Source organism: Corvus brachyrhynchos, unplaced genomic scaffold (genome assembly GCF_000691975.1).
Source record: "Corvus brachyrhynchos isolate BGI_N302 unplaced genomic scaffold, ASM69197v1 scaffold32, whole genome shotgun sequence".
NCBI lineage: Eukaryota > Metazoa > Chordata > Aves > Passeriformes > Corvidae > Corvus > Corvus brachyrhynchos.
In genome coordinates, this window is record NW_008237919.1 from 10,209,527 (window position 1) to 10,233,278 (window position 23,752).

Sequence of the window (23,752 nt, forward strand, 5' to 3'; positions counted from 1 at the left end):
CTGAGGTACTCTGATCTATAATGGGCATTCAGTCTGTGGGACCAGACTTAGCTGGTCTGAAGCAAAACACTGAAATACAAAGGAAGTCAGGATGTCTGAGGTGTGCCCTCAGCGTTAGAGCTCTTGTTTTACGCTGATGATCTGTTTCCATAACCTGTACAGACAGGCAGGGTCTATCTGCTGTTACCTGTAAGCAAACAGTTTTCCAGTATTTGGTTTACTGGGCAGTGTCAGGTCAGATGATGGAGGTGACTCTTTTGGATGTCAAATTATGTATAAAGGAGAGTTCAGAGCCTCTGCTAGACTTGAACTGACTTTACTTCAAATCCCATGTGTAAGGAGAGGAAAATGTTCAGAGTTCTGTAGGCTTTCAGGCTTTTAGTTCTCTTTTTGTAACGATAGTAAAGTTCCTAACTCTTCTTTCTGGACTTCAAATCTCTTCATGACCACAAAGGGATAGGAATCGATAGTAGTAGGAACACAGATATGGTTTGCTGTGTAAGTTTTAATGGGATATATGGATTGCATTTGGTTGAGGCTTGTCCAGTATGTTCCTGAATCCACAGGGGTAAAGATTTCACAGTGTGCCTACATACTCCCTTCACCCTTGTAGTTGGTGATTTTTTCTAGTGTCTAGCTTTAATTAATTTGCTACATTTTAAACTTTAATCTTTCTCTATCACTGAGCAATATAGACCCTTACCCTACCGCAGTTGCTACTGTTAGTATTGTAAATTTTTTTGATTGTCATAAATTGTTATGGGCTCAAGCAGTTTGTTCTTCAAACCTTCATGGTATTTTTTGGTGTGTGGAAATATTGTGTATTGTTTATTTACACGTAAATTAAGTACTTGCTTTAAAGGGAAAAGGTTTTATCTTTGTCTTTATGAGGGTAAGAAAAGGTTTTATCTTTGTCTTTATGAGGGTAAGACAGTGATCAGAAAAAGTACTTAACTGAAAAAAATAGTGTTTTAAATATTCCTTAACACTTAATTAAAAATAGCCTATTTTTCCCAAGAGATAAAGCTTTCAAAAGTTTCAGTTTCTTCTGAAATATGTTTTTCTTTCTTCTGAAATTACTTTTTCAAAGCAAAATATAGAGCAAGTCAGTTTCATTATTCCTCTCTCTCTCAGCCCATGACTGGTATAAACAGAGAAAGTGATAACTTAATTTTGGGATCTTTGAGAAAGCCTGTGGAGAGCAGTGTTTTTTTAAGTTCCTCTGCTGATCTGAAACTACACATTTAGAAGCCTCTTTTCTTATTTTGCATTTGAAATGTTTTTCTGTACATCGGTATGAAAATTACTTTTTTAGGTAAGAGGCAGGCATGGTGAGATTTGAACTGACTTTCTACAAAATGCTGTTGACTGTGCAGTTTAAACCAAGTGCATAATACATATTTTCCAAGTGAATACATTTAGGTGCTGGTTTTATGTCATCTGTTTACATTGTTTTTTTCCCAAGGCAGTTCAGGGAAAACAGACTTTTAAAAGAATTTGAAAAGGATTACAAAAAGTAAGAAAATGAGAGAAATTTGTGATGTCTTGGATATAAGGGAGGCAGAAGGATGAAGCCAGAGTCAGTATAAATTGCTTTACAGCTATCTTTGTATATTGCGTAAAACTTCCTCTGTTTATGGTGCGTGCAGTTGCAGGAAAGGCGGTACTGGGAGCTCTGGCTTTTCCGAGGATACTGGAGTTCTTGCCCATTCTTCTGCCACGCCACTTTTGCTGTGTGTTAGATAAGATGTGTTGGCAAAGAAAGGCTGATATGGATGGTGAGGAGGTAGCTGACGAGATGGTAACAAAATTGGATGAGATACTAAAGGATGAGCCATGGAAACTTGGATTCAGCAGGGTAAGTAATGTTACATACGGTAAAAATATGGTGTTTGCTGCATTTGAGGTGCATTAGACTACAGTGCTGTTCTAGTTATGTTCACTTATTAAATGGGCATTTGTAGGGGCTAAGCACAGTTCATTTGGAAATGGATGAGGTACTGGACTCAGTTTTAGCAAAGGGTTTTGTTTTTCCAGTTGGTCTAGAATAAATAAATCTCAGAAGATTTTTGAAAGTGGTTTTGTTAAAATTTGTTTATCTACAAGGGACAGAAAATTAAATGCTTGAGGTAATTGGGCCAAAAGTCAGATAGCTAATTTAAAATCCTCAACTGTTCTCTTCAGTTTTATACCGGTAAATGAGACTTTCTGTTCCTAGTATGTACAACAGTGTCTGTGCTTTCACAGTAAGGTTGATAAGTTTCTTTGTAAGAGGTCATTGGTACAGTAGTTTGTTTTTTGTAATGGAATTTGCAGTGGTTTCTTACCTTCGTGTTTTCCTTTGCTGCACTTGCCGTGAGCTTTGCTGCTGCACCTCACCTTAGCAGTCCCGTACCTCACGTGGGAGCTACGGCTTAATTGTTCACAAATATGTTTGGTTTTCCCTCTGCTTTAGGCTCCCAGTGCTTTACTGATGGATGTTCTGGCTGTAAATAAATTCCAGAGTTTCACATAATTTCCTTTAAAAAGATTTTCCTGATGTCCAATTTGACTATTCCTTGATGCAATACGGACTTGTTGCTCTCTTGCTTCAAGGACCTGCGTTCTCACTGCAGTTTTTTATTGCTTGAAGACTCTCTTTAGCTTTTTCTCTTAAGACTGAGCAAGTGCAATTAATTTTTCTTGCTCACAATAGTTAATCTGTTTCGCACATCTCAGTCTTTCACTATTTTGTAGTAGTGTCTGTACAGGTGGTGTATTTCTTGAAGTAACATGTTCAGAATTGGGTACAGTATTCTGGTCAATGGCTTTCCTCTGCTCTGTTTCTACAGTTTGTGTACTTTTACATGAAAATGTGTTATGTGGTGTGCATGAGTTCTCCCTAATAGTCAATTTCTGTGCCAGGCTTTTTATTTTTAAAGTTTCTGTTTCATACAGAAGGATGACTAAGAGGAATTATCATTCCAGCTTACTTTTAAGTATTTTGCTTTCATGTAGCTTGAAATGCATAACTTCATATGTTACGAAAAATACATACATACATTTTTGCAAACTTCCACCCTCTGAATTGCAATTTGTATTTACTAGGAGGAATGTTACTCAGCAAGAGGCTAACATCTTCTGAAATAAATATGTTTCATTTTACTCTTTTTGGGGAGAAGATTATGTATAAGGAGTTGAATCTTTCTTACTGTGAGGCAACGTGGGCCGCCTTCTGTCAGTGTGAACATCTCCTCTGGAAGATTCCTGACTTGCAGAAGAATGCATTAATTCTGTATGATCAGCTCAAGACACGCTGTAGACAAATGGGACACACATATGAAGATCAAGATGAATTAGCTCATTTTGTATCCAAACACATGTCCATTGAGCATGTTTGGCAATCTCTTGAATTTTTGAAAGATCAGAGTGTAGTGATTAGGGAGAAAAAGCTGGTGTTTCTGCCTCATCTTTACAAATCGGAAAAAGATATTGCAATGTATGTAGGTGATCTGCTGTCAAACCACACATGGAAACTGGATGTGGACGTGAAAAAGATACTTAGCATTTCTGAGGCATCAAGAGAAACCGTAGATAACAAAATGAATATTAACCAGGCACATGACATGAAGGAAAATACTCCAGACAATCCTAACGGTGAAAATCACTTTCCTGAAAAGGATGTGGGCTCTATGTCTGTTGTCCAAAGTAAAGCAGAGGTGGACAAAGATCAGTTGATTGCTGTGAAAAAAATTTGTTCTAATCCTGTCACAATCATAAGTGGAAAAGGAGGCTGTGGGAAGAGTACAATAGTTAGCTGCCTTTTTCGTCATTTAAAGCAGATGGAAATAGAAGTGGAAGCTGCTTCTAAGGACTTTGAAGAAGACTTGGATGCATCTGAGGAATGGAATACATTTGATCACCACTGGGAGTCAGAGAATATGTATGCAAAAAAATTTTTGAATGTACTATTCACTGCACCTACAGGGAGGGCAACAAGTCTTTTGAGAGAAAAAACTCAGCTTCCTGCATATACACTGCATCAGGTAAGGTTTGTTTCAGGTTTTGTTTCTTGGTTCTTTTTTTTAAACTAGGTTCTGAAACACCTTTTGACACTGTCCATTCTTGTTTTGGGAAAAAAAAAGCGTGTTATTGAACTTCCCTTATGAAGCATGTAGCCTATTATTGTTACTAATTTTAATGCTTGGGTACAGCTTGTCAGGATCTGAAAGTCAGTGTTATGTTTTGGGGAATCATAAATCAGTCATACATTATTTGCTGTAACTTTGGTTTCTTTACTATTTATGTACATCTGAAACTTGTGCCTCTCTAGGGCATCATCTAGGGTTTTTTCACTTTCTCAGTTTTGCGTTTTATTTTAATGAAGACAAAAATAATTTCTAGGTGGTAGAGCTGTTTTCTAGGATCCTGTTGCCTAGCAATCATAACAGCACATACATGAAAAGATCAGTAGCTTGGGGTTGAATAATGAGAGAAATTTCATTTGCACAGTGTTTTCTTAATTACTGTTAGGTATTGTGGAATTTTTTTTTAGAAAAAAGTAGAAAGCAAACTCTTTGTTAATAAACTTAGGTCAAATCTCTTGTTCTAGGTAGCAAAAGGTGCCAAGAAGACACTGGAGGTGTGGAATAACCCATATAAATAGAAATCATAATAACATAAAAAGTACTATTCGCTTATTTTATCTTTGGGGACTGGATAGTTAGTTGCCTGTTCCCCTTCCCCATGCAGTTTTGGGCATTTATTAATGACAGCAGGTTATAGTAGGAGGTGTTCTGTTACTGAGCAACCTAATGGCTGACCTTGTGTCTTTAACAGTTCCTGCAGGAAAAAAAAGACTGTGCTTTTATGTAAGTGTCGATAAGTTTCTCAGCTAGAAACATATTCACTGAGGAGGAAAATAAGACTAAATGGTTGAGTCTTCTGGGTCTTTACAGGTTTAAGGTCAGAATTCCAGGTAATAGCTCTACATACAACATTAGAAGATACCACACTGTCTACTTTTATAAGACAGTTGTTTACAGTTGATTACTGTCAGAGCTTACTTTATTTTTATTTGTTTCTAGATTATCTATAGTTTTAAATCGTGGAGGCGGACTGAACAAGCACAGCCGTGGAAGTTTTCTGCAGTTACGGTTCTGATTGTGGATGAAGGAAGTTTGGTGTCTGTACACATTCTTAGTTTAGTTTTAAAACTCTTGTGCGAGCATGCTCAGCTTGCTAAACTTATTATTCTAGGTAAGTGAAACAGCAAATTTAGCATCATGCTATGTTTAATAATACACAATATACAGTATAAGTATCAGAGCTCCCACCGAGTCTCTTAAAAACCCCAGAATGTTACACTGTTCTGTACTTGGATACTTCTGCTAATTCTTAACGTCAGATGAGATAGACAAGTTTTCTAGCTGTCAGTATGAAAGTATCAGTATCTCCATTATCTGTTTAACAGTGTTTTCCTTATTCTGACTTCCATGTGGTAGGTTATTACATCTTGCAACTGGAAAACTTTTCTGATTTCCTGAAATCTGAAGGAGCTAATGTTAGCATATTAATCACATGTTAGAAGGGCGTTTTCATGCCATTCTTAATGCTAGGATCATCTTGTTTTAATTCAAAAAGGAAAGCAAAGAAATGTAAAGTCAAATTTTTATGCTTTCTCAGAGGTTTGCTTTTTGACATGCTATTTATGGCATTTGTATTTAAATATGTAGCTTTCAAACTGTGTTTGAATAGGATGTGATCAGTGTCAGTGCTCATCAAGCAGAGGGATTTGCACTTGCTAGTAGAGCATTACTGAGTGAGGAGTATAAAAAAACTGAAACTACACTACAGTTTTATTCCCAAAGTTTCTCAGATTCTTGAAAGTTTTATTTCATGTGAATTGTATTAAGGATGTATGTTACTATGTAGAGGCTTGAAGATTTATTAATTCCAGTGGTGTTTTTTTTTCAAGGCAATTTTCAACAGATGGTATGTTATTCCTTCTCACAAAAACTAACGTGCATTCTGTTTAGGTGATACTAGACAGCTACCAAGCATAGACCCAGGAAACATGTTAGCTGATATCTTTGAGGGTCTAAAATCAAGAGGCTTTTCTGTGGAACTGCGAACTAACCATAGAGCTGAATCGCAACTAATTGTAGATAATGCATCAAGGTAGGTGTCGTGTTCCACTGTGGGGAACTAAAGAGAGTTCTTTCAAAAATGGATGGTCAGGAACGGAATGAAGCCAAACGAGGCAAACACTGTATCTGAGAATCGTTTATTGATAACAAAAAGGAGAAGGAGTTGCCCGTGCGAAAGACGGCTAGAGGAGACAGAAAAGAAAGGAAGATGGAAAAGGACTGGGGGAGAGGAGAGAGAGAAGACAGAGAGAAGAACAGAGCGTTCCCCCCAGCAGGGCAGGGCGGTGCTGTCGGTGTCCAGGCGGGGCTGGGGGCTGTGCCGCTGCCTGCCCGCGGCCGGGCCCTCACCGCCTGGACTGGGGCGGCACGGCGGGCACTGACGGCTGGATTGGGACGGCAGGGTTGGATGCAGGCAGCCCAGGCAAGGACACGGGGCGAAGTGGCAAGGCAGCGGTCAGGGGCACAGGAAGGCAGGACGGGTGCGAGGGCAGGAGAGCTAGAAGGCAGGCTGGGGCCAGGGCAAAGGAGGGGGAGAGCGAGCAGGAATAGGGAACAGTAGCGAGCCCCAGCGAGCCCTGACGCAGTCAGTTTTTATACCCCCCTGGCCCTCCTAAAGTCTGCCCGAGGACAGGGGACCATTGGTCCGGTCCAGCCTTCCTGTGCCGTCCACTGGTGGAGACCTGACCGGAGAAGCCCCTCCACGGTGTCTCTTACTGCCTGCCTCATGGGTGTTGCCAGGCGAAGCCCTCCCAGGGACAAGGCTGCTTCTGGCTGCCTCGTGGCATGCGTGCATCTCTCCCCCACATGCCTCTGACAACCATCGTTGAGCCATAACAAAACTGAATTGGCTCCTCACAGTAGGATATCCTGATGTGTGTATGAAGAAGAATTCTTGCAAGCGTTGCCTGGCCTTTTACTGCAGTTAGCAGTGCATCCGGATTTGACTCTGTAGTACTGCTTCTCTTAGTTTTTTTGGTCCAAATCCGTAACACTGCTTTTAAAAACAAACCCCCAAACCAATAGCAACAAAACCCTATAGATTTTTCCAGAAGTATATATTGGACAAAAAAATGTGTGTACTGGAACACTCTTTGAGTTTTACGGGATGTATTTTAGTATCATGCTATCAGATACACTCTGTTGTTTTCAAATGAGTTGTAAATGCACAACTGACTCCATGCCTTCTAAAATGGTTTACAATTGCTCCTCTAAAAAGGAAGTTTTAAAACATTGCTGATAAATGTGACAACAACTAAAACAGACTGAATTGCTTGGACAGTTTAGATGTCAAGGGCCATGACATCAGTTTCTTTCTATTTTTGTCTGTATTAATACCTAGAAACTCTAAATGTTTCCAGTGCTTGCATTACTTCTGTTTTGGAAATAATCTTGTTTCCTATCAGTGCATGATTTCTTTTCTAAACCTCTAACAACAAAATCTAGGTTTTGATGTTAGTTGAATTTGAGAATATTCTGAATATTTGCAGGATGTCCAGAACTACTAAGTGTTTTACAAACATTCTTACTTATTTTTTGGTAACACTTCTGTTTTACTCCATTTTGCTCCCATGGGAAGAACTGTATGGGTAATACTAAGTATCTGCTGCAGTGATGGAGGCTTAAGAGACTAAATTATCAATTTTTTCAATGTGAAATTAAGTATGCTCTGAGGAAAGAGTTTTCAGGGCATGTAGTGTAGATGACAAAAAATTTCTAAGTGACGACCTTCAGGCTGATGCAGATGATACACTGGAATTCTTTAACTGGAAATAACTTTCTGGTTTTCCCTCCAATGCTCTGGTCCAGAATCTCTCACCGGCAGCTTCCTGAATTTGATGAGGTGCTGAAAGTTTCTGCTTGGAATGAGGAAATAACAATGCCAAGCCCGGAGAAGAAATTTATTTTTATTGCTTTGGCTGCTGGCGGGAATTGTGACAGTATGTGTGTATAGTCAGTTTATGATCTTGATTCTCCCTTTGGTAAAGCATAGACTATTGTCTGGAACTAAAATTTTGGGAAGATTTTAGTCTGGCTTTGTTTGTGGTATAAATTTAAATGCTACATTAAGAGTTTATCTTCTGCCTTCTTTAAGTGCACACAGCAAGATCCATAAGTGCAAAGAAGGGTCTGTAGAGCTCCAGCTCACCCGTTAGACTTTGAAATGGGGGACAGCTTCCACCACTGTAATTGAATGTGATTGTCTTTTTATATTATAGCTGGAGCTGTCAAACTTTGAAAATTTTTCAGAATTGATTCAGAGGTGAATCATTTGAGTAAAAAGCAACTGTAACAGGATGGTGTCCTGGACAGGAATGTGCTCCCACCTGTAGAATTGAGTTAGGAACATTCTAAGAAGGGATGCCAGTATTTATTTTAAAATGTTTTGGGGTCAGGGCTAGAGCCATTGTTTACGGGGTTTTTTGGCATTTATTGGGTGTAAGTGGCTTGAGTGGCCTCTGTTTTATATGCATCAAGAAGCTTCAAAGGGAACGTGAAAAAAAAATAGGCAGACATTATCACCTTATCTTACTCTAGCAAAACACTCAGCAAACAGAACACTAAAAGTAGATTTCTTCTGTGAAATCCAAGTGTATAGGTCTGTGGCTTGAAAAGATTTCATCTTTACCTCTTTGATGTGCAGTATCAAAACCTTACTTTGCATGAAATAAACTCCATGCAGCTGTTGTTTAATACAACAGCTTTGTGTTTCTAACACAAAGACTTTGTCTCTTTCCATATCACTCTTGTTTCTCAGATTTTAATAGTGGATTAACTACATGATGTTTTCCTGGGTGTTTTGTGGTGTATTTTTGTCTCTTTGGGAGGTGTGTAATTTTGCATGGGAGTTTTTTGGGGGGGTTTTTTGTTTCTTTTTTGTTCTGTTTTAAACAAGTTGAAATGTCATTAAAGCAAGAAATAAGCAAAGGCAATTTCATATTGAATTATATTTTTCTTTTTAAAATTCTGAATATTTTTATGCCTTACCTTTTATGTCTTTTAAAACAGATTTACAAACTGCCATAAAGATTTTACTTAAAAAAGGGCCAGGATTGGAGGATGCCAAACAATCACAATTCATTGCTTTCAGAAGGTAACAGAGTATTCAGGCAGACATGGAAAAAATCCTTGCTAGCAGCCACAATCTAAAAATAGCTGAGTGTGTTGAGTTGGAGAGACTAGCGGCAATAGCATAAAATTACTAGATACTTGGAATACTTATCACTTAAGAAGCGTGGGATGTAGGGCTGTAACACACTTTGAAGAAAGACTGGAAGTTAGTAATCACAGGAGCATGAATAGTATGCATGAAACACTGGAAGGATAAAAATAATGTGCAGTAGTACCAATAGTGCATAAACTTGAGTTCTGCACAACATGGTACTTAGGAAAAAACTCTTCCACCTTTAATTGTGAAGAACCTTTTCTCACTAAGTAAAAAACACCCACTATTTGCAGGTTACCAGTGAGCAAATAAGCAATTTGTGAATGCTGAGTAACTCTGATATCAGTTTTATTTCTCCAGTCTGCATTCAGGTACAATACTGTTATTAGTGATTTTTGTGTATGATTCATCTAGAATATAGGTACTTAATTTGCATTTAAAATTCCAGGTCTTTAAAAAGCAAATAAATCTTCTGGCTATTTTTAATACATCCACAGACAGAAGATAATCTGTCCAGGCTTTAGTTTTTCTTTAGTTTTCTTCTTTATCTTAAAAGCAAGTCTAGCTAATCTAGATGTACAGTGCAAACACTTTCTGTGGTATTTAGACAAAACTGTTCCTTTACTGCTCTGTTTTCTAAATTCTGAATCAGTAATTGTTCTTAATAGGTGGTGGAAGATCATCAGAGAGAAAAGGGGCTTTTTCCATTTTTTATAAATTAATGCTATGTGACATTGCTAGTAATTGTATGCTTTGTATATCATGATTTTTGTTCATGTTCTTGTTTTGTATGCTTTAGGCAAGACTGTGATCTAATAAATGAACTTTGTTGCCAACACTATTCAAATCATTTAACCAGGTAGGCCTTTGTTTTGCATTTTTCCTGTGAACAATCTCATTTTGTTTTTGAAAATGTTATAGCCAGGCCAGCACTGTAAAATAAGATCGTAAAACTTCAATGTTTCATCTAGATCTGATTATGTTATAAATCATTCATATAATAAACTTCATTTGATGGGTTCTTTAATCTCATTTTGAACAGTGGTAAACTGCCTTTCATTTAAATACACTATGTGAATTCTGAGACTTAAGTTACTATTGAATATTCAAAATTCATATAAAAGCAACATGAAAAAAACTCTCAAGGTTAATTTTTTTTTTGCCACTATATGATTACTGAATAGATTCTGAAATATTTTTGGAAGCAGGATTTTTGTGCTATGCTATATTACTGTTTTTTACCAAAGGGTTTTACAAAAGTTCAAGACATAAATGTTTGATCTTAACTATTTTGAATATTACTAAGATTTTTAATCTGGGTCAAGTATAGAGAGTGGAAAGAGAAAAAATACTGAGAGATGGTAAATGCACACTTTGTAAATATATTTTTCTCTTTTTCTTTCTCTGACCTAGAGACCATAAGAACCGACTTCTATTTCAAGTGGGGGACAAGATTGCCTGCACACGCAATGTGTATCTCAAGGATCTCTTGGCAGCCTGTGGTGTTGGAGAGGGTCCTAATGGCCATGAATGCAGAAGTGGAGGAACCACACCCACTGCAGAGGCTGATGAGGAGGGCAAAAGACTCTGCAATGGAGATATATTTTTCATAACAGGGGTAAGTCCTTGCTGCAAGAACTTGCGCAAAGAAAACCTGGTGGGAACTGATTCAGTGCTTGCTGAATCCCCAGAAAAAAACAATTCACACTTTGTAAGTTTCGCCCATAATACATACCTAGTTCTGCTAAACAATCATGTAAAAAGCATGAAAGAGGCAAGGTACAATAGAGAATACAAAAAACTCCAATTCTGGGCATTTTTGTACAGTGTGTTTCAGTTGGTCTGATTGTATTCAGTGTAAATACATTCTGTAAATACTCAAATGTATTGTAATTGAAATGGATGATGTTTAATGTAGTCTGAAGAGTAATGTAACAGCATAAGCTTTCCCTGGCAGAAAACCAAGCTGGCCTTAAAATAACAGCAACAAAAAACTGGGTTTTTTGCTGGACCCAGTGAGTTGAGCAGTGAAAGTATCAGTAGTTAGGGTAGGCCCTGAACAGTGGAAACTGCTTTCCTTGAAGGTGGTCAGTGAAAAACAGCAATTTACTTGGTTTCCTGTCTTCTGAAACTCTTTCAATTGGTTGATATTGCAGCTGTTGTAATTTCAGGGAAAGCTAGAATAGGGATGTACAGACTTTGATCCAGCAGCCGATTCAGGCTCACTGCTGAGTGTTGTGCTATTCCTTTAGGATGAAGAAATTGATAAAGAGCACTTCCTGACCATCAGCAGCATGTACGGCTCCACGTTCACTGTGAACTACAAAGCACTGAGGAAGCTGTGTCACATAAAGCATGCCTGGGCCAGAACTATTCACACATTCCAGGTAAAAACACAGCAGCTGTGAGCTGAGCTAGTGCACTGTATTTTCTCATAAAAGAATCAGAAACTTTTCTTGAAACTAGAATTCCTTGAATGCGGGATAGAAAATACTCTTGAGTTTCCCCACTTGTCTCCAACTTCCTCATTCTTGTCTTTTTTTTAACTATTTACTGGAGATCAGACTTTGAAACAGCGTTGTGCCACGTTTCAGGGCTCCGAGGAAAGGACCGTTGTGTACGTGGTTGGCAATGCCGGCTGGCAGCACTGGCAGCACGTGTACACAGCTGTGACCAGGGGCCGCTGCCGCGTCTACATCGTGGCTGAAGAGCTGCACCTCAGGAGAGCAATAAAGAGAAAGAATGTGCCCAGAAAAACACGTTTGCAGAGATTTTTGAGAGAGGCAATTGCAGAAACAAACAACTGTCCCAAACAAATATCCTCTCCCCTGATGAAGTGCTGGCAAAGTCAAGAGCTCGAGACTGAGTCTGTTTCTGTAACTCAAGGTGCTCCTGACCCGCCTGAACTTCAGAGTGAGCTCATGACACAGGAAGGGTCATCAGTTCTCAGTAAAGAACAGACAGGCAGTTTGCTGCAAAGTCCATGTAAAAGACAAATTCCTGCACCTCAGGATGTTACAAAAATACCCCCTGTAAGTATCTCCTTACTGAGAAAGCTTAAAACAAACTTTTGCATTCTTTCACTGTGTGTCACCTGGGTGCTGTTACGATTGTTTTATGAATATTTATTTAATAATTTTCAAGTTGACCAGTAATTGGTGAACCAGTCAAATTTGGCAGATGTCTCTGCAGAGTAATACATGGCTATACAGAAAAAAAAAGGTTTCATGTCAATAGCAGTAAACTTACACATCTTTTTACTCACTGGAGTGATCTGTTGGCCAGCTTAGCCTGTATCAGCTTGTTCTGTGCACAAATTGTCAGTATTTAGGTGACCTGCTGTGAAAGATGTATGTAAAATTAAATAATTGATTTTGTAAAGTAAAACCTGCTTAAGAGATGCTTTTTTTCCCATTACATTTAATTTCTGAGCTCATGAAGAAAGCCTTTTTTGAAGATGTTAATATATTTTAGGTCTGGTTCAAACTTGGGTAACATTTTTGTTTTGTTTTGACAGACAACAGTAGCAGAATCCCCACTTGGATCTTCCAGACTTAAGAATCTAACTTTGGGACAGCCAATTCCTAAGAAGCTTTTTAAAAGCTAACAGCCAATTATTAACTGTCCTTGGTATGAGCCGTTATTGAACCGCTGCAGGATTTTTGGGATGGAGAAGCTGAGTATGCAGGTGCCTTTCAAAGGCTTTTGTGGGTTTTGCATGTTCTATGAAGAACAGCTTGTTTTACACTGAGCCTCTTCCATTTTCAGTGATCCATTTTTAGTAGAGTCATTGCTGCACTGGTCATTAAAAATCATGTAATTCTTCTGTTTTGATGAAGAATGAACTTACAGGTCTTTGAGGATCCAGATGTTCCCTTAAAAAATACACGAGGATGTATTTTGGTTTAAAGACTCCTAGCTGTCCATATCAAGATGTATCTATCTCCAAATGCTACAGTATTGATGAGATGCTGTTACTGATGTGCCAAAACTACAGTTTCCTCGAGTAAAAAAAAACAGTTTACAAAGGGGATGACTTCAGGTTTTTCTAATGTGGCAGATTTGTGGCCATGAAGCTTTGATGGATTACAGATTTTAATCTTGTTACAGACAGAACAAGAAAGTTGCAGTGACAATAGAAAACTTTTTCTATAACTTACAACTTGCTACTGCTGCTTTAGCTAACAGTTCTATGCTGATGATGATCTTGGTAAGAAAAGCAAAACTCAGAATTCAGATAACATTCCACCTTCAACGTTCTCACGTGTATTATGGGACTTGCTGCATTGTAATTTTGACATTAATAAATTGAATGTTAAATCAATCATCAGACACACTGTACTAAAATGTGGACAACTGGCTTACCTTTTAACAATTTTTTTTCCACATAATGTAGGAAAAAGTATACCACAAGTATAAAAATGGTATTTTTTGCTAAAACTGGGAAAAATACAAAGTCAAAAAACTCTACCTCATTTTTAATGTCTTTAAATCACTGTTTATTTCAATTTATACAGTTTTTCCATACAAATATTTGCAACAGTTTGAATTTCAAAAAACGTAACATAGACGATAAATATCATGCTATTAAAGTATTAAATTTGTACAAAAATACTTTACAGTTTAATACTTATTTGTTACAAATAAAAATACATATTTAAGTGACTCATGAACCTTGGGGTTTTTGTTGTTTTTCTTTTTTTTTTTTTTTTTTACGATTCAGCCTTGAATGTCATTTTGGCCTTTTCTGGCAGTGCTGAAATAGAAATCAGAGATACTTGTGTGTGCGGGGCAGGTGAGCTTGTTTATGTATTGGAAACAGCAACAGGGATACAGTTAACAGTTTAAATTGACCAGAAACAACTCTGTAAGGTGATTGCTTAGATATGGAGACTCTACAAATGTACAAATCCAGTATCTTTATATTCACCAAGAACAATAATTACCAATAACAACTTGAATACCAGAATAAACCAATGCAGCTGCTGGTGAGCATATAAAGCAACTGGCAGTATTTTATTGCTTGGGGGACGAGGGGAGAGGAGAGAATTTGTGTGATGTATTTGTAAAATATATTTACAATTTTAAATTCTAAAAATGTGTTGCAGGGGGTAATGTTTATCATAAAGGAGGCTGAAAATAAAGCATATTAAATAGGACCTTTCTTCCTTCACGAAACTGGTTCACTTAAAAAGCTCATGTGTGACAGTACAAGTTTACAGGTTTATGGATCATTAAAGAGCTTTTGTATCAATCTCCACTGACATAATTTTAAAAAAGCCATTTTCTTTTAAAAAAACCTTTCTAATTTGTCTGAACTAATTTCAGTTTCACTCTTTGCAGTAATCCCCCATCAGAGGTTTTATCCCACTAAAAAAGTCTCTGCTTAAAAATCCCCACAGGTTGCAAGACATACCATTAAATATTTCATTGCATAGGGAATAACATATGTTCTAACAAAGTCTGCTTAAGTGGGGGAGTAATGTTCAATGCAAACTGCAGCTTCCTGCAAGCATTTTTTTACAACATCTAAAGCCTGCTTTGTCTAATGAGTGCACCCTTCTCGCCAGCGAATAAAGGTTTCCAAAATCAGAGATGGAGCCATTTCACAGGAAAACCCAGTGCAGTAAATCACTCTGCCTTGTCCATCAGACAGCAGCACCTTCCTGATAAAAAGGATTTTTAAAAACTGCATAACCTGGACACTGCTGTTTGTTAGCAGAGGTTAACTCCATGCTTTTCCCTCAAACAGCTGCTGCTGCTGAAGGGAGAAGAACATGTAGATGATGTTTAAAATATCTCCCCAGTTTCTTATATGGGGAAAAAAGAAGGCCCTTATGTATTTTTTACTGTTACTAATCCTAGATTGTTTAGAATGGAATGACTTGACTTTATGAAGAATGAAACTATTTCCAAAGTAACCGTGGATTAATAGAAGCCTTGAGACAGACTGACTGACCTCCTGTGCTTTTCAGTGCTGTACAGCATCTGAGCTTCAATCTCAGAGAAATCTTAAGTGGATTTAGCACCATAATTGTCTTTTGTTACCGAATGTCCCACTCGGGTGGTTTCTGCTATAACGTATTTGTAGGATCCCGCGTCTCCGTACTAACACTGGTGCGTCCGCTCTGCTGAAGGAAGGCAGCATTCGGATCACCCCACTCCCCACTCCCTGAAGTGTGTTGTTCTGAGCTTCCCTTCTGAGATGCCAGTGGGTTTCTGCTAATGACCAGTTCCAGCTTATTGCCAGATTCTGCAATGAGAGGCACAACCAAACAGCAGTCGAAGTCTCTGGTGCGGACGTGGTTTACCTGATTGATGGGAAGATTGATTCTTGTTACCGTTTTAGGGAGGAAAAAAAATGAGATCACAAGAGAAACAGATTTATCCTTGAGACTATGGAGCCTGATTTAACTATTCCAAGTAGAGAATCACCCAACATAAGACTGTTCAACCGTGGTGTCTAATCTGAAGACATCAATTAATTTTCTACTCACTCTTAGAATGTAGCTGAAATGGGGATATTTACACTGATACTGGCTGTTGCCAGCTGTCACAATGCCCACTCCATAAATGATATTTAACAGCACATAGTTTTTCTGTTCTTCAGTGTTTGTCAATTGAAATGCAGTAGAGCACATGTGAGATTTCAATTCAGTTCAGGTCTTCTCTGGTTTTACCTAATAGATATAAATTTATATAAAATTTTTTTTTTGGGCCAGTTGAGAAATGATTTTGTTTTTTCATCATAGTCCAGCTTGGCACTGGGATAAGTGTGGTGTGGAGTGACTATCACATTATTCCAACTATGTCAGTCAACACTTGGAGTAAATACAGAAATAATTCCAAGGTTTGTATCAAGAAAAGCAAAAAAGACAAATCTGTCTGGAAATGCTTTGGGAAATCCAGCTTCCTAGTGAGCATTTGTATGTTTCTTTCAGAGTTCAAAAATACCTAGCATTCTGAAAGAATTTGTTTATGTAAATCTGACTGCACAGGAAAATTCAGCTTTAGTGCCACTGCATAAAAGTTCAAAGCTCTATGAAGTGCTGCCTTTTCTTGCCAAGAAAAGAAATCTAAGAAATCTACACAGCACAGCCCATGGTGCAGAGCAATTATGGTCATTTGACCTTCTTCCTGCCCCCCTTAAAACATCCCAGCAGAAATACAAACGGTGGTGCTCGTTATATTATAATAATAGTATAATATAATATAATAAGCAATGTAGATTACTGGGCTGTTCCAAGTAACAAAACTGCAAAACTGTGCAGTTTTCTGCAATCACATCTCCGAACATGGACACCCAAACACCCCACAGCGTGGTTATAAATCTTTCTACAAAGTAATCCATATGTGATGTCCCTTCATGCCAAACCTGCACAATGCACAAACATTACCTGTAGAAGTCTGTCATATGGTTTTAAACCTCCCAGATCACCAGGGCCAGCTGGTCGAATGTTTTTAACATACACTCCTTTTTCCAATAAACCATCCGAGACACTGAACCCAAAGTCTTCTCCATCAGAGTCCTTGTACAAAGTTACCTGTGCAGGAGATGTGATGTGATGAGAAAGAAAAAAATTTTGTCCCCATTTCTACAAGCATTAGACAGGTTTTCCTCCTAGGATGGTTTTGGTGATTTTTTTTTTTTTTTCCACATTAGAGAGATCACTTACCTACTATTTGGTACTTACAGTATTAAAGTTGTCCCCATTTTGACATTATGTTAATATTCCCAGAAGCCACTTTATTCTTCTGTAAATAAACAGCCCCTTTCACTTCTGGTTGTCAGCTGGAAATTTGTGGTATTTTAGGCCACCTTTTCTAGTGTCGCTTTTTGAGCCTTTTAAGTGTTTTGTTTCTCTGTTCTATAGCTGCCAGGATCTGAGTACAAGATAAGGCTTAGTTTTGCTTCAGGTATGAAGACCTGGCCTCAACCAGACAATTGGTATTGTGTCTTCCAGTAAAGGAAATAAAGACCATTGTCACTGTAAGCTCTAGACAGCCTGGTTTTGCCCAGGCAGTGTCCACAGCCTAACCTCAAAAGTGCTCAGTATAAGAGTTACAATGCAATCTTTTAAGCAAGTACAAATAAGGCTCCTTCTGAAAGAGCTTGCAGGCAGTGTTCTTACAGTTACATAGCCATGAGGTGGTCATTCAAAAGCAGGAAACAGAAGATAATAAAACTGTTAGGAGAAGGTTTTTCAGGTATTCAAGTATTTTCAGGTATTGAAGACAAGTGCTCAGAGAGAGTTTTGTGAATTTGATATTTGACAGATAAAGATAGAGACTTCTTTGTAAGTAAGTGGCATGCTCAGGTTTTTATTTTTTCTTGATCCTCCCTCACATCAGGAGTGCTGACCTATGCAAGTAAATCCTGTGAGTGGTGTGCCATCTGACACTGTGCACAGATAGAGTTGCACAGTCAAAACTGTGCTTTTACTGCTGTAGCATGTACCACCCTGGATTCAAAATGCACTGGTTTTATCATACCTTGGCTGATAAAAATGACACCATTAAGCGTTCCAAAATTTTATAATAGCTAGGTACAAGTAATGTTCCATGTGTTGCATCCTTGTGGGTGTGTCAGTCACTGAGTTCCTTCCTGATGTTTCTGAAGTGCAGACTCATTCGAATTGAAGGGGACTTTGGGAAGTCTCTAGTCCAGTGTCCTGCTCAAAGCAGGCTGAGGGCTTGGTCAGCATTTCAGAGAAGGGTGCCAAGGCACAGCACTGCTGGGGCACAGCACTGGTTGATGCTGCCTTCAGAAGGCTGCTGAGCTCCTGTCTTAATTGCCATTGTGAAAAGGTAAGCCAGAACAGAACAGGTTGTCTCAAAACAGGAGTAAAGGATCTGGGGTTTGGGTTTCTTTCTTGCTCTCTGCAGTTTTCTTGACTTGGGTTTAGGGATTTATCAGCTCTGCTTTCACCAGAATGAAATCACACTTGCTAATAAGTAAGTTCAGTAGCTGTCTGGGGCAGCTTGAGAGAAGTTGGATACCAGGGCAGCTGCTGCAGCAGTAGCACCATCTTCTCTGTAGATGTGGATGGTGCATTGCAGGGCTGCTGTGAAAATGTCAGTGTCTTGTGCCGTGGGGAGCACAAACACCCCCACGGTGTTTGTAAGTTCATCCCTTACTTTACCCCAGCACATCCTCTTCCCTTGTTTTTCTCCCCCTGAACAGCACTGCAAAGCAGAAAGCCACACCTGAAGTCCCCTTAACTAAGCTAAAAGCTTTCTTCCTGCCAGTGACTTTTTTGGGTATGAGCTGTCCTTTCATACTTCCCAGGGACTGTGGTGTTTAAGGTCTTTGCCTTCTTTTCCCCATCTTCCCCGCAAAGTAACTTCTTGCTGAACCTTTCAAATGTCCTCCATCCCTGCACAAATTTTAGGAGTCAGTGAGCATTTCAGCTACTAAAAAACCTATCTGCAAATTCCCAAGAATTCATCATAGAATGATTTTAATTTGTATCAACAGATGCTATATCAGCAGGACTCTGGGGAAATTCTAATGATTTGTTATGAACAGAGGCTTTTGTTTGTGGTATCATAGCATGTTTAACATGGCTTTGATGAAAAGTATGTTTGAAGCTGCTATAAAAGTGTTTAAGAGCACCATCCTGCAAGACTGAAAAAAAAACAATAAAGCAGGGAGATATATTTTACTCAACAGATTAGTGTGCACTTCCTGGCAGAAATGAAAAATAATTAGACCAAGGCCCAAATTCTCTTCTAACAAAGTAACTTTTTTCCCTCATCATCACAAAGGACAGACGTGCTTCAAGTTAACTGCTTCTTAAAGAAGTCTTGAAAAGTTAATGTAAAAAAGGGATACCATACCTAAGAGAAGACGACTTAAAATACTCTGTACTATTCTAGCACAGGTGGCACAGTTTTTAAAAGGAACTTCCCCTTTCCACTTACTCCTTTTTTTTCCCCCTTCTTCAGGCACTGGAGTCAAATGGAGCTGGATCCAGCCCAGATGAACTACAAAAGCATAGGAAACAGGGGACTCTCTGAAGTCATCTAGACTGAATTCTTGTCCTAAGACAGGATCAACTGCACCTAAGCCATTGCGGAGATACATTTATCTCCAGTGATCGAGACTCCACAGTCTATTAAAGTAATCCTTTTCAGTGCTTCAGATGTTTTCCTTGGGTCTAAACTGAATCACCCTCGCTGAGGCTTAAGCCTGTTGCCATCCACAGAGGACAAGATCACTTTATTCTGTCTTTCTCTGCAGTGATGTGAAATAAGGCTTCTTTTTCTCTGGACCCTGTCCATATGGTCAACATCTTTAATTTTCAGACCCCAAACTGGACACTATTACAGTCAAGACCTTCTCAAAGCCAAGCTGGAGTGGAGAATAATTCACCACAGATGGTGGTCCCATTCATATGTTCTATGATAGTGTTGCTTTTTCTCTTGTTTTTAGTGAGCAATCTATCAGCAAGCAAAACATACAAATTCAGCTCTAGAGATCTCTAGAAGCTCTAGATCTATATTAGCTCACCTTACCTTGTGTCTTGTCTATAATAATGCACATGCCACTTCATGCCCCCCTTGTGAGACAAAAAATGGAGCATTTCAAATGATAAGGGGCATGAAAGCAGAGTTTTGCTGTAGAGGGTCAGTGGGAAGTAACTGCAATGGAGAGGGCAAGGCAAGGGACTAGGAGGGGCACGGAGCTTGGGAATGATCATCCAAAGTCTTTTATCAATCACAGCTTACACATTTCAAAATACTTTCTAATGGTTTTAGTTCTTCAGATCTACAGATCCTAGATTTTTACAAACTGCTTCCCTTACAACTCTTCTCTTGACTTTTGCTATACTTAACAGGAGCTTGGAACTTAAAGAAACTGATGCTTACTTCAGGGATGAGGTAGCAATTTAACCTTGTTGCGTGTTTGACAGCTGTCACATTTTTCAGATGGAAGTCATCTGCAGAGAACTTTCTTTTGTATTAGAGGTTGTAATTTTGGGGCTAATTCTTCTTAGAGCAACATATATTCTTCAAAGAGAATCTCTGATAAAAGCCCTGCTATCTGAAATGCTCCATTTCTATTTAATAATGGGTATGGACAAAGCCCTACCACAGGTTCCTCATCTTCACTTGCAGCAGCCCTCTCTGAATGGAATAAAACTGCAGACAATTCACACAACACCTAAATCATGCAGGTTTATCTATACTGCTGATCACAGCTCTTTGGAAGGTCTGATCTCAATAGCAAAATCTCAATTTGGGTTATTTGTTAGACTTTTAAATTTACATCAGGAGCCTAAGGGAAAAAGAAAGTGGAATTGGAAATTTAATTCATATTTCATAAGCAATTAAATAGTTACAAATTTAAAACACAAGCTTATACATTTTGAGTCTGTGCCTATGCCTCTCCTCCCTCTCAAATCAATGGGAAAATGCTTAATTTAAATTCATACATCTTGCAAAGATCAGCTATTGAGATATTTTAACTGACTGTAATTTTAGGTTAATGACTACTTGCAATAATAATATTGAAAAATTATCTGATCCTAGTGCATATTTTTGCTCTCAGAGGAATGTGCGCTCTATGAAACTTTTAAAAAATGGTCTGCTATGATTTTTAGAAAAATATTAATCTATATTATTACCTAAGTAGATAAAATCATTAAAGGCATTCATTAAATTTGGGTACTGATATAGCAATACATTATCCAGCTAAATTAAATGTTATTAAACCATCTAGAACAAATGTTTGAAGAGATTTGTAGGACACTTATCTCAATCCTAGTTTCCTCAGGACAAAGACAGTTCAAGTGCACAACTGGTGAATGCAATGCAGAGAGAAGGAGCAGTGAAGAATTCAGGTTACCTTGCTGCAAAGTGAACTCTGACCTGTGGCCACACAGGCCCTGCCTCAACAGGGATGCGGACTTGTCACACTGACACAGAACAAAGGCACCTGCCCTGCCCTGCCCACGAAACTGGGAAAGCTCAGCAGCATATAGTCAAGTACATAGCTTGAAAATCTGCCACAGGAGGTCTAAGACAAGCTATGTCTTAGCTTGTATCTCAAAACTGCTTATACCATCACAGTTTTCCAAATCTTCCTATTTTTCAGTGGCCCAGCTACTTAAGATATTTGCCTGCAGAGGGCAGAACACATTGCCAGCAAGGGGATACATGAAAAATACTTCAACCAAGGCATTTCCCTGACAGTGAAGTCATTCCTGTGGCATTGCAGCTCTTTTGGAAAACTATGATTGGACAAGCTGTCCAAAGGAACAGGTTATTAGTATTAAACTAGAGGTCTACTACAAAAATGAAGGAGGAGAGAGAAACTAACAGGCACACTGCTACACAAGAACCAGCAGGAAAACTGACAAGTAAGAACTTGCTCAGATGGGCATGAATAAAAAGCAGTCCATGCTGCCCAGGGTAACCTGCATGTGTCACAGGGGTAAAACCTCACTCTGGGGAGTCAGACCATAAGATCCAGTCACTAGTTTCTGTTTTTCTTGAATGACTGTAAGGATTTGGAAAATCCTCGGTACAGGTTAAACTTTCAGATTTTTAGGGAGGAAATGACTCTTTTCTGGGTGCCAGAACAGACAGTAAAAGCAAACTCAGCATCACTTCAGCAGACGGGAAAACTGGCTATATTGTCTGAACAAAACCTGGAAATTACTCAAGGGGAAGGTCAAAGCAATCTTAAAAATAGTCAACTGAAGCAAGGAGAAAGCTCATGGACAGGGTATTTGTACTGCCCAGGACTCTAACAGCTAGTTACTATCACAGAATACCACTGACTCGTTAACAGAACTCTGATGACTCCTTTCCAGGCAACGATTTATTTTAACATGAAAGGCTGGTTTTGTAACCCAGAACTGTGCCTTTGCTGAATGTGAGCACACTGTGAAATGCTTACTGGCATACTTTGGTTTTCACTTTTATTCACCGCTCAGAAAAACTGAGCACAGTACCTAACTCCACTGATCACATCAAGCTGGAAATAGGAACAGCTTGAAACTATCACAACACATCCTCATTGATCATATACACTGGCAATGAATTCATTTACCATATATGAGATCAATTCTCTACTACCTTCTACAAACATTCATTTAGCCCATACTCAGTGAGTCCTTACGTTGCTGGACTAAACTGAACTACAGACTAAACTCAGTCAAATCCACAGGGATTAGAAACCAACCCAAATCTCTTGAGAATGATCACGTGAAGTATTAATGAAATTTCTCTGTGTTCTGCCTCCTTTCTGGAAAGATCTCAGACCTTTAAGAGGAAGATGGGTGCAGGAAACAGGATGCTCATTCCCATCAGGGAGAAAGGCATTATAATGTCGCTCAAAGTTTTGGAAACTGGTTGATGTTATGGCCTCACTGGACTTGAGACCCAAAGTGGCAGGGTGTTTGCTGTGCATATTAAAGATACTTTATCCCATACTTGCTTGGAGTGCAGTGCCACCTCCGTATCACCAAGTGATTTCAACCATCCTGAGCAGTGGAAAGTTGCACAGTCTGAAGATTATCCTTTTTAGAGCAAAGGAATTATGAAGAGGAAAGAAGCAATACCTAATTTGAAATAACGTTCTGTATTATGTATATTGAATCTCTTGTATTTGATTCAAAATGAGTGTTAATTTGAAAAAGGACCAATGGGAGCCCCAAACCCTCCTGAGTAATTTCCTAAAGAAATGTATTTTCTAGAAATTAAATTTTGCTTTCTTAATGAACACATTTTGCAGAGAAGAGTTATTGGTCCTGTCAATTCAAATTACCAGTGGATGCTCCTTTCAAAAGAGCAGTGCCTTTTGAGGATTTATTGTAAAATGGAATAGTAGACAAGGATGCATCTTATTCATTTGTTTTCCCCCACAAGGATCTATCATTAATATGTTCATAAGAACTAATATGCATGGCCCCCAAATTACTTCTGTGGAGTCATTATAAAAAGTGCTTACTGTGTTGCCATATAATTAGAGTTCCTGGGCTGAATATATTGTTTCAAAGCTGTCAGAAGAAAATTTACAGACCTTGTGTAACTCCACAGGAGTTGGTGACATGATTTCTTTCATTTCTTGCTTAAATTTTCTCAGAACCATGGACTTTCTCCCCACATCTGACGGCAATGTGTTGCTACGAGTAGCTTGACTGTAATGTGGCCTTACAGAACTTCTTTCCTGGAAGCTGGCTTGTCTTCCCAGCTGGTTACGAGGTTGTGGGTTTTCATGATTCAAACTCATTGTACTTCCTGACATGATTGTGGCCTAGAGCATTAATGAACAGGTTAATGTGTAACAGAGAATGCGGGTTAAGTAAGTGGTTAATTCATAGCAGCAGGAAAAACACCTCTATTCTTTGTTAGAACACAATCATTCAGGGCACAGCAAAAGGCAAGAGGCTAGATGTTCAATCTGCTTGCAAGTCACTATAAAATAAAGGACCACAACAAAACACAGTAA

General features: G+C 38.6%; 2 protein-coding genes across 10 annotated transcripts in view; one reads left to right on the forward strand and one right to left on the reverse strand.

Moving 5' to 3' along the window:
• The window catches only part of HELB (DNA helicase B), a gene marked incomplete at its 5' end in the record, with an annotated part of 15,277 nt that extends 1,313 nt beyond the window's left edge, over nucleotides 1-13,964 (forward strand). The window contains 11 exons of the mRNA XM_017733092.1: nucleotides 1,650-1,858; nucleotides 3,162-4,025; nucleotides 5,067-5,238; nucleotides 6,018-6,159; nucleotides 7,935-8,065; nucleotides 9,135-9,219; nucleotides 10,091-10,150; nucleotides 10,705-10,909; nucleotides 11,544-11,678; nucleotides 11,886-12,323; nucleotides 12,809-13,964. Of these exons, the coding sequence (XP_017588581.1) occupies nucleotides 1,650-1,858; nucleotides 3,162-4,025; nucleotides 5,067-5,238; nucleotides 6,018-6,159; nucleotides 7,935-8,065; nucleotides 9,135-9,219; nucleotides 10,091-10,150; nucleotides 10,705-10,909; nucleotides 11,544-11,678; nucleotides 11,886-12,323; nucleotides 12,809-12,898 (2,531 nt within the window). The remainder of the gene's footprint in view (nucleotides 1-1,649; nucleotides 1,859-3,161; nucleotides 4,026-5,066; nucleotides 5,239-6,017; nucleotides 6,160-7,934; nucleotides 8,066-9,134; nucleotides 9,220-10,090; nucleotides 10,151-10,704; nucleotides 10,910-11,543; nucleotides 11,679-11,885; nucleotides 12,324-12,808) is intronic.
• A 23-nt stretch (nucleotides 13,965-13,987) lies between these two features.
• The window catches only part of GRIP1 (glutamate receptor interacting protein 1), a 222,927-nt gene continuing 213,162 nt past the window's right edge, over nucleotides 13,988-23,752 (reverse strand). For 7 of the 9 annotated variants that reach the window (XM_017733198.1, XM_017733199.1, XM_017733196.1 and 4 more), the window contains 3 exons: nucleotides 23,324-23,557; nucleotides 16,689-16,835; nucleotides 13,988-15,602 (listed from right to left, as the gene is read on the reverse strand). In XM_017733198.1, coding sequence (XP_017588687.1) covers nucleotides 15,366-15,602; nucleotides 16,689-16,835; nucleotides 23,324-23,557 — 618 coding nt within the window. In that variant the 3' untranslated portion in view covers nucleotides 13,988-15,365. Of the gene's footprint in view, nucleotides 15,603-16,688; nucleotides 16,836-23,323; nucleotides 23,558-23,752 lie in introns of those variants that run through there. The other 2 variants (XM_017733202.1, XM_017733203.1) reach the window with 2 other exon arrangements.